Source organism: Etheostoma cragini, chromosome 7 (genome assembly GCF_013103735.1).
Source record: "Etheostoma cragini isolate CJK2018 chromosome 7, CSU_Ecrag_1.0, whole genome shotgun sequence".
NCBI classification, from domain to species: Eukaryota; Metazoa; Chordata; class Actinopteri; order Perciformes; family Percidae; genus Etheostoma; species Etheostoma cragini.
In genome coordinates, this window is record NC_048413.1 from 1,999,735 (window position 1) to 2,009,586 (window position 9,852).

The following is a 9,852-nucleotide window of genomic DNA, read 5'->3' on the forward strand; positions in this document are numbered from 1 at the left end:
CCCCCCCCCCCCCCTACAGGTTTCTCTATAGAGCTCCCCCTACAGGTTTCTCTTTAGAGCCCCTAAAGGTTCTCTATAGAGCAAGGGTGGTTTGTCTGCTCACAGGCCCTAGTGGGGAGTGAGACGACCTCCATTCGACTCGAAAAAAATCACATAACCAATGTAGTAACTCCAAAGCTGTTCATTTAAGGTAAATTATGCAAAAAAACTTTGAAGACTGTTGTTTTTTTCTCCTTTGTGCAGAAAAATGTGTACGGTGCCAGTGTAATCATATTTGAAGGAATTATGTCTTTTGCAGACAAAGAGCTTCTTCAGGTAAGGAAAAACGTTTCTTTTTTTCTTTCTTTTTGAAGAAATATTGTGTGAAGTCAAGCAATCACCTCTAGGTTTTGTTGTTTGAGCAGCCGCTTTTGCTGAAGTGAATTTTATTGAACCATTAGGGGGTGTTTGTTCTTCCCACCTGCAGCTCCTGGATATGAAAATCTTTGTGGACACAGACTCAGACATTCGGCTGCGCAGGGACATCACAGAACGTGGACGGGACATTGAAGGCGTCATCAAGCAATACAACAAGTTTGTGAAACCGGCCTTTGAGCAGTACATTGAGCCAACAATGAGACTGGCTGACATTGTTGTGCCGAGAGGTGAGACTTCCTCATTACTAGAAACAACTTAAACTACTACTACTACTACTACTACTACTACTACATAGAACCTAGTACATCCAGCTACATTGGTCTCTTCTTGTTTTTCCTTCTAAGGTGGTGGGAATATGGTGGCTATTGATCTGATAGTGCAGCATGTTCACAGCCAGCTGGAGGAAGTGAGTAGCCAAAACACTGATTGTTCATTAGAGGGTGGCGCCACCATGTGTCCTAAAGCTGTAACATACAGACAGAAGGAGATTCTCCCAAGTGTTTGTACAGTAATCTGCTTCAAGCTCAAATTACAACAAATCTTCTCAATCAACGTTCAGACTTTTATTCCTCTCCCTTTGAAAAATAAAGTTAAAGCAAAAGTCTGGTGTTCTCTTATATTCTTCTTATTCACAACAAATGGGAGGTCAGAAGCTGCAGAAACTGTTAAAATTAAAAACACGACAGGGGAAATTATATTAATTCTACTTTATCATTCAGCAGATATCAACTAACGGTGTAACGATACACCAATCTTGATCGATTCTCAACGATTCAATATTATCGATACAAAGTGAAAAAATCAACACACATCGTCATCTTTAAGCCTTAATTTTGAAAATCCCACTTTATAATTGTTTTTTTTAATGAAAAAGAGTAGTTTTTTTCATTATTTAAATGTCTGAAAAAACTTAGTAATGAAATTGTCAAATCACATTTTAGTTCATTTGTTCAGATATATATAAATGTTAGAGACGAAGCTTATGCATCGTCTCGTAACGTTGCATGCACTTGAATTGAATCGAATCAAAATTGCGGCTTTGTGATATCAGTAAATATTGTATCGTTGTCCAGACAAAATTAATATCTTATCATTGTAAAACGTGTGATTTACACCCCTAATATTAACTCCAGAAATAGCTGATTTTTCTGCATGCAAGTGTATTTACGTTATCTGAAGGTTAAATGTTAGCATACACAGTATACAGTGTAACACTAAAGTAAAGGGGAGAGTTCCTACTATAACCCTTTGAGTCCTTCCCCGTCCTGTTGCTGTAAATCCTAATCCGCAGCAGAAAATAGTCCCCATTAAATGCACTTAATATTCTTGTTTGTAAAAAAAGTTTGCAGAAAACTACATGTATTACTATTTATTTATTTTTTTAATCTTCAGCAGCAATGGATGGGTTTGGGACTGAGAAATGAGCTGTGGTCTTCTCCCTATCTCTATTTTTCACTCTATGTTCTTGTCTTTCTCTGACCCTCTCTTAAGCAGCGTGAGCTCACTGTCAGGTACGCTGATGTGTATTTTAACTTTACCTCCTCTGGATAACTGTTTTTGGAGATCTTTGGCCCTATCTTGCACCTAGCACATAGTAGTTTAAGACCAATGCAGTTGTCAATTTCCTGTCGTTTAAAAAACAAATGCACCTGCGCCCATCTTTGCACCCATGGGTCTGCCGCTGGTCGTGCTTGAAGGTGTGTTCAGGTGCATTCTTGGCGTATTTCTATGTTGAGGCAGCGCAAAGTGGTCGCGCCATTGACCAACAAAAACCTGGTGTAAAGTCAATAACGCATTAACATTTCATTGTGATTTTAACAACGCGTTAGTAAAATGCGACTAGGCTCGGGCACAGCACGTGCACACTGTTTGTTCCACTCACAGGGACGCGCATCAGCACACAAACATGCAAAAGATTAAAAAATAAAAATGTTACGGTGTGAAAAGAAGTATATGATCTTCTCGCCAATTTCACTTCACACACGAGCAGATCAGTTTCTTCGCTCCTTCTTGATCAGCAGATCTTCCATCATGATAGCAATGTGGCAATGTACAAACATGCCTGGTTTTTAAAGGGAAGATGACACTCTGATTGGTTTATTGCATGTTGCACCCAAAACACACCTAGGATTAATCAAATTAGCAAAAGTGGATTGGTACACGCCCTAAACGCGCCTGCGCTTCATGCCGTGCGCTTATATCGTTAAAATAGGGCCTCTTGTGTCGTTGTTGTGCACAGACTGGACCTTGACACTCTCTCTGGTCTTAATGGTAACTCTCTGCTGTCTGAGTGTAGCAGAATAACACAGAAAACCTTTTGATCTAAACACCCTCTGCTCCGTCCCAGGGCGCTCCTGGCCTCCGCTCAGCAGACTCAGCCGCTGCCCCGGACGCTCAGCGTGTTGGAGAGCACGCCGCAGGTCAGAGGCCTGCACACCATCATCAGGTACCCACCTGTGCTCATTGAATACGAGTCCTCATAACAGTTCTCTCATATAATATGAGAGGTAACTTTTCTTTTCGGTAATGCAGGAATATAGAAACCAGTCGAGGTGAGTTCATCTTCTACTCAAAGAGATTAATGCGTCTTCTCATAGAACACGCACTGACGTTCCTACCATCTCAGGTGGGTACATTGTGAAGTGAAAACTGAAGTGGATATATTCACTATTTCTATATTAACAATAGATCACATGACTGGATGAGGTCGCTTGTAGTGATGAACCCACAGAGAATTGTCACGGACAGTTCCCTTCAGGTTTGAGTATTTTAGCTCATTGTATTTGGTTTTACAGCCCACCGTACTTGGACTGACTGGCTTCTCTCTCACCGCTCTAATCATATATCTAATCGCCAATATAGTTTAAAAATCAACTTGCAGAGACATGAAGCTTCCTTGAGATAATTATAATAACAACACCCTGGCCATCATTTTAATTATGTGTTTCTCACAGTTGTTGTTGCATGGTAACAAAGCTGAATGCAGAGACTATTTTAAAAACTTCAAGCACCAGCTCACCAGCTCAGGAGTCAACTTCCCAACATTTACAACTCATTTTTTTCTCTTTTCTTTGTTAGATGTTATTCTAAGTACCCTTAAAACATCACAGCCGCACATTTTCTTTTTTATCTAAAAATATCCGCCCGGTGAATCAGTGTAGCCCGTTTGATAAGTTGTTCAAGTTGTCTTGTCTTGTTCAACATTCCTGCTTCATTTCAGTTTGCTCTTCTTTACAGAATGTGGTCTAGACCTACTCTATCTGGAAGGTGTCCTGAGATAACTTCAGTTATGATTTGACACTATGAATAGAATGAATGAAGTTCAATTTAAATGATATCACTGTTTATTGTTCCTCCTGTTCCTGTTTCTAAAGACAAAGCGTTTAAGCAGCCAACTCTCACATATCAGTTGTCAAAGTTTGAAGTTAACAAGAAAGAGTTTCAAAACCAGTTCTCCACAACGTACCTGACAAACAGTAAACGCTCTCTGGGAAAGTTCAAGTCTCTGCAAGTTGATTTTAATATGATTCTGACATGAACCAAAACCACTAGATTCCTACAAGGTATCATATAAAAAGTTTTTTGCAAAATTGTTAATGTTAAAGTTAAGTGTAGTCAATTTGTGTTGAATGCCCTAAAGCAAACAATTCAATACAATTCTGTTAATAGTATCAATTCATAACAAGAGTTATCTCGAGACACTTTGCAGATAGAGTAGGTCTAGACCACGCTCCATAACTTACAAGGACCTAACAGGTCTAGTAGTTCCCTCCGGAGCAAGCAACAGTGCGACAGTGGGGAGGAAAAACTCCCTTTTAGGGAGAAACCTGGGACAGACCCAGGCTCTTGGTAGGCGGTGTCTGACGGGCCAGACAAACTGTCCTTTTCTGAGACAACACATATACTACAGAAATACATCGATATCTAGGCTATTTTCTTGTATGCAGATACAGGAGTGTGTAGTAAAATGATGTGTCTTCTGTATCTTCTACCAGCCGTCTGGAGTCCAGACTCCACAGGGCTATGAGTACGAGGGCCGCAGTTACAACGGGAGAGGGGTGAGTGATGTTTTAAAAGGTCTTGTTAACTTCCAGTCAGGTGTGTCCACATCGGGTTTCTGTCATCACACTTGCTCGGCCGCCTCGTCTCCACAGATCACCGGTGTGTCGGTCTTGCGGGCGGGTGAGACCATGGAGCCCGCCCTGAGGGCCGTGTGCAAGGACGTCCGCATCGGCAAGATCCTCATCCAGACCAACATTGACTCAGGCGAACCAGAGGTAGAAAAAACATGAGTCACTTCGAACCAAATGTTCCTCACATCCAGACCTTCAAGATGAGCTACATCTTGTGACACTCAACACGATAGGATAGTGTCGTAAAAATTGCATCAAACAAAAGATACACAGTTTTGGACTGTATTTTATTTATTTATTTATTTTTTTTCCCTTCTTCCACATGATGTGTGTCTCCGTGGTAACTACCCTTCCTGCTTTCGTAACCATGGTAACCTGTCTCCTCCTCTCTGGCCTCTCGCCAGCTGCATTACCTGCGTCTGCCCAAAGACATCAGCGAAGATCATGTCATCCTAATGGACAGCACGGTCTCCACCGGAGCTGCTGCCATGATGGCAGTACGAGTCCTATTGGTGGGTGGATATTAACACCATTATTCTTCAGTAAGACAACAGGAGGAGCACCCCCCCATCCCCTTGGTCTGTCACATGTATTGCATTGCTTATCTGTGTGGTTATTGATTGGAAGTTTACTTCTTCCCCTGGGGAGATTAGATTAGATTAGACAGCATTATTTCTGCAAAAAGAAAATGTTAAATATTTCCCTGCCTTTCCATTTACCCATTATCCCTCTGATGATGATCAGCCAGGCACTGACAGTTGTTGCTGTGGTGTGTTTGTGTGTGTGTGTGTGTGTGTGTGTGTGTGTGGCTGAGCAGGATCACGAGGTGCAGGAGGAGAATATCGCCTTGGTGTCGTTGTTGATGGCGGGGCTAGGGGTTCACTCTGTGGCCTACGCCTTCCCGAAGGTCAAAATCATCATCAGCGCTGTGGACAAGAGTCTGGACAACTTGTTACATGTAATTCCCCGTATCGGTAAGCCATCACACACACACACGCACACACACACACGCATTTACACTTTATGTAACTGAGCGGTTAAAGCAGAAGGCATTTGTCTTAAAGTAGAACTAATTTGACCATGTTGAGTATGGGTGGGAATCACCAGACGCCTCCCGATACAATATCATGACGATACTAATGCCACGATACGATATTACTGCAATTGTAGACATGTGCAATATTCTGTGATATATTGCAATTCATAACCTTTTTTTCCAACTTCTAATTTTTCCCAATTTCAAATGATGTCCCCAAAAGGAAACTTTGTCAACAGCTGTCTTATATAAAAAGAAACATTTCTGTTTGTTCATATCAATTCAGTTTTATTGCTGCAAAATGGGACAAACTGACCAACACATATATAACAAAAGATGCATACATGGCGCCTGAGTATTGATATAGTATTGCCATGGAAAATATCGCGATACTATGCTGGATCTATTTATTTTTTTTTCCCACCTCTGATGTTGAGTCGCTCAAAACTTGCTGAACTTTAATTTGAATAAGATGACTACACATACAAATTTTAACTTTTTTTCAGCACACATCCCCGTCCTCGGTGTGTAAAATATGTCCACGGTCTTTGCAGACGATGAAAGATAATAAACGTTTGGGTTTCAAGTTGGACGATTTCATTTCATGTCTCAGCAGATTCTAATTTTATGCTTGTGTCACTTCAGATTTGAAGCGAGCTCTGTTCTCGATCAGCACTGCCACTAAACAAAACAATATGCACATCCAATGTCTGTCCAGACTGTTGCATGCCAACGTAAATAATTACATATCATTACATAATCAAACTTTACTTGCAGACATTAAGATGGGTATTCAATTTAATATGTCAAACCAATTAAATAGTCTCTCCCTTTGTGAATCAATTACAATTTCACTGTCACTGAGCTCTTATTTCCGAATCTCCCAGCCGTTGCAGCTGTTTAGTTTGACTGTGTATCCATGCTGTTCTTTTCATTATTTTCTTCAGCCTCTAACCCGCTGACACACAGCCGCTCTGGGTCCACTGTTGTGTGTTTTCAGGGGACTTTGGGGACCGGTACTTCGGTACAGACGGGTCCGACAGCTGGGGTGACAAAGACCACGAGCATCCGTCATGCTGACACACATCTGTGAGCCACTGTGAAAGAAAATACAAACACTGTTTGAAAACACCCGTTATTGTGCATCCTCCCCTCCAGACACAGACCAGCCCAAAAACCTGTTTGCGTACATGAACTTTTGTACTTTTATACAACGGATGGATCACGGTCGAGTTGTATGCAGGAGGGATATTTTGTTGTATTTACAGCTGAGTGTTCATAATTTTCATACAGAAGGGTGACAGAGGTGAAACAGTGCCATTGCCTTTGAGGTACAATAATGCAATAACAATATTATTAGATATGACATGTTTTTATCCAGGATTGCACCAATTGTAGTAATTTACTAGTCTGGCTCACCGGACCAAGCCAAGCTCAATAGAGGGAGTCTGGGGAGTCTGCTCTGTATTTTTTTATCGCACAAGAGGCGGGACCAACGGGCATAGTTCAAATGACTCTGTACCCAATTGGAAAGTCTTTCAACCAATCCGATCAATCATTTAAAAGCAACTTGAGAAAAGAGTTAAAATTAGTGTTTGTGCAACAAATGGAGTATGTTTTTCATCCAGATGGTTAGAGGAGCCTTTGAGGTCCCTGGATATATCTTCAGAACAGTGTTTAAGTGTTGTTAATTTGTTGTTTTGGAAAATCTGGGACGCCAATGTTATATTATTACATGAGAGGCACAAACTGAGGCTAATTGAATATGAACAGCTGGTGCAACCGGCTCAAAAATGAGCGCTAATCTAAATGCATTCATATGCTACTCCAGAAGAGACATTTCTTATATTTGTACTGTAAATTATGTAATAAACACATCTAGAGTGAGGTAGCTGTCAGAGATATTATGTGATGAATTAATTATTAACATATTACTGTACCACAAATCTCAATCTTGTAGGTTTAAAACATCCACAAGAGGTGTAAAATGCCTATAAATATATACAATGATCAAGCTTGAATTCCGGGTTTAAGAAAACATCTAATTCAGGGGTTGTTTTCATTTCTCACTGCCTCTTTCTACTCAACTTGTTTTTATTATGCGTCGGCACTGATCTGTCAGCTGTAGATCAGATGATCAGAGCGAGGTCAAGCAGGGTAATATGCCACTTCTGAATGATTTCCACGGTGCCCTGGCTCTCAGGGTTCAGAAACAGGCTGTCCAGCTCCTCCCTGTGATGCACTTTAAAGCCTGAGGGGGTCACTGTAGCTCACATTTAGCTGCTCTCCGTGTGATTTATAGCATGTCCCTTTGAAAAATCACTGTGGCTTCACAGTACAGAAGAATGCACACAGTCTCACCTGAATCGCCTCATTTACACAAGTTAAAATATGTTGATACTTGGTGCAATGAATGGCAGTTTAGCTGGCACGTGAAAGGTTTTACCGATCTGATCTAGTGCAGAATACAGGGTGTTAAAGCTCAGTTACACACATGTGAGATAATGATATTAATGTGATTTCAGGGTTACAAAACCAGCAATAAAAACCTTGAGCCTCCCTAGCCCCCCCCCCCCCCTCCCTCCTCTCCGTTTGTTCTCATAGTTTACCCCAAACACGAACACACCTCGTGATGCGTTGGTAAAAATAAGGATTTTTATGACCTTTTATGCTCAGTCTGGGATCCTAGAGTCTTTTCCCTTGTCATGTACCTACAATGAATCTGGCAAGTCTCATTCATGTGTTTATTCAGTCATCCATGCTTCTCACAGTGAGATAAAGGCGTCACATAAGCTGTGAACGTTGTCTCATCTTCCCACCGACAGCATCTCCTCTCCTACGCGTTTGTTTCGGGCTGCTCCTCACCGAGCGGGTGACACTGTGATCACGGATGTCTTACGACGCACGCTGTATTCTCCAAGACAGCAGAAGACTCAATCGCCCATGTGACTACTGCCTCAAGGTTAACCTGTTACCATGGAGACAAGTCCGCCAATGAAAATTCAGCAGACGGTTGCGATGTTGACTGCAAGCTTTTTGTTTTAAGGGGTGACCTATTTTTTTTTTTCTTCTTCTCCTTCCCCCCCCTATTGCACCCCTCCACAGCTCCTCAGACACGGACCCCGCTACTGTGGCACATGTGCACGTGAACACACATTCTCACAGAAGAAAAAAACACACACACAGCATACACAGGCACATACACACTATGTGAATGGTTGTACGCAATAGTGGCAAGGGACAAAAGAAACCTTAGATATCAAATAATACATTTTAAAATCATTTTTCCTAGTTTGGCCCTACGATTATAATTGCATATGTTAAGATCTTTCCTTTTATAGGGCTGAAGATGCTAATCTAAAGGCAGCTTTTTCAAAAGCCTAAGAAGAAAAAAGTTTTTCATCCTTCTGTAGTAGACGGCAACGTGAACTCTTTGGTGATATTTAGTCTTTTAGAGAAGGTCGTGTTCAGCGTCACTCAGCAAAATCTGCCGTCTTTCAAATTTGAATAACTGACACTATGAGATGAAACATCTTGTTTTTAAAGTGCCACTTTATTACAAAAGTATAAACTTGACTGACATTTCATGAATAGTAATCTTGATATAAAACATTACAATCTTTTGCACTTTAGCACTTAATTACACGCTTTTTGAGTACAAGACCCTGTAGTCTGAATAGCAAACACACAACATTAGCTGCCACATGTAACTTAGCTGGGCTTTCCAAGAACACACCGTAGCTTCATGGTTTCAAAAACAACAAACAGAATACACTGAAAAATGTACATTGCAGCTGTTTTCCGCAGTTTGTGTCACAAGATAAGTCATTCCAAAACCACAAACATAATAGAAAAAGATAGATTTCTTGACACTGATGATATATTTATTATTCTTTCTCTTTTGTAATGTACATACACATTGCATCAACATACAGTATAATCACATTGGTTGCTGGGGATATTTGGTCAAATGAAATTCTTGTTATTGTCCAGGATTTGGGTGTAAATTCTATGAGCGTGTTATCCTCGGGGTGATGCTCTGCTGCTTGGCGAGACCATTTGCTTCACAATTTTTGTCCTTTTTGCGATATTCTTTTAACACTATAACAGAGAGAGGAGGGAGTGATGATGGGATATGGCGTTTGCTAATACACATCAGTTCTACTTTCCAAGCTGCACTATGGTGAAACCCAAGCAGATTCATATGACCACAAGGCAGCGACAGATGCCAGTGAGGACTGAGCAGAGAGGGGGGGGGGGGGGGGG

General features: G+C 41.1%; 2 protein-coding genes across 2 annotated transcripts in view; one reads left to right on the top strand and one right to left on the bottom strand.

Moving 5' to 3' along the window:
• The first annotated feature begins 248 nt into the window (after positions 1 to 248).
• LOC117947029 (uridine-cytidine kinase-like 1) lies at positions 249 to 6,756 on the top strand. Its single transcript, XM_034875581.1, has 11 exons — positions 249 to 315; positions 467 to 644; positions 762 to 823; positions 1,912 to 1,928; positions 2,765 to 2,863; positions 2,950 to 3,043; positions 4,413 to 4,475; positions 4,572 to 4,694; positions 4,955 to 5,062; positions 5,368 to 5,524; positions 6,587 to 6,756. Exons 1-11 carry the CDS (start codon positions 286 to 288, stop codon positions 6,664 to 6,666), a joined length of 1,011 nt encoding a protein of 336 aa, XP_034731472.1. The 5' UTR covers positions 249 to 285; the 3' UTR covers positions 6,667 to 6,756.
• Positions 6,757 to 9,120: 2,364 nt separating this feature from the next.
• si:dkey-70p6.1 (uncharacterized protein LOC570575 homolog) overlaps positions 9,121 to 9,852 on the bottom strand; it is a 16,543-nt gene continuing 15,811 nt past the window's right edge. Inside the window, exon 8 of the mRNA XM_034877471.1 lies at positions 9,121 to 9,852. This exon is cut by the window's right edge and continues 1,615 nt beyond it. The gene's annotated coding sequence lies outside the window, so the exon portion shown is untranslated.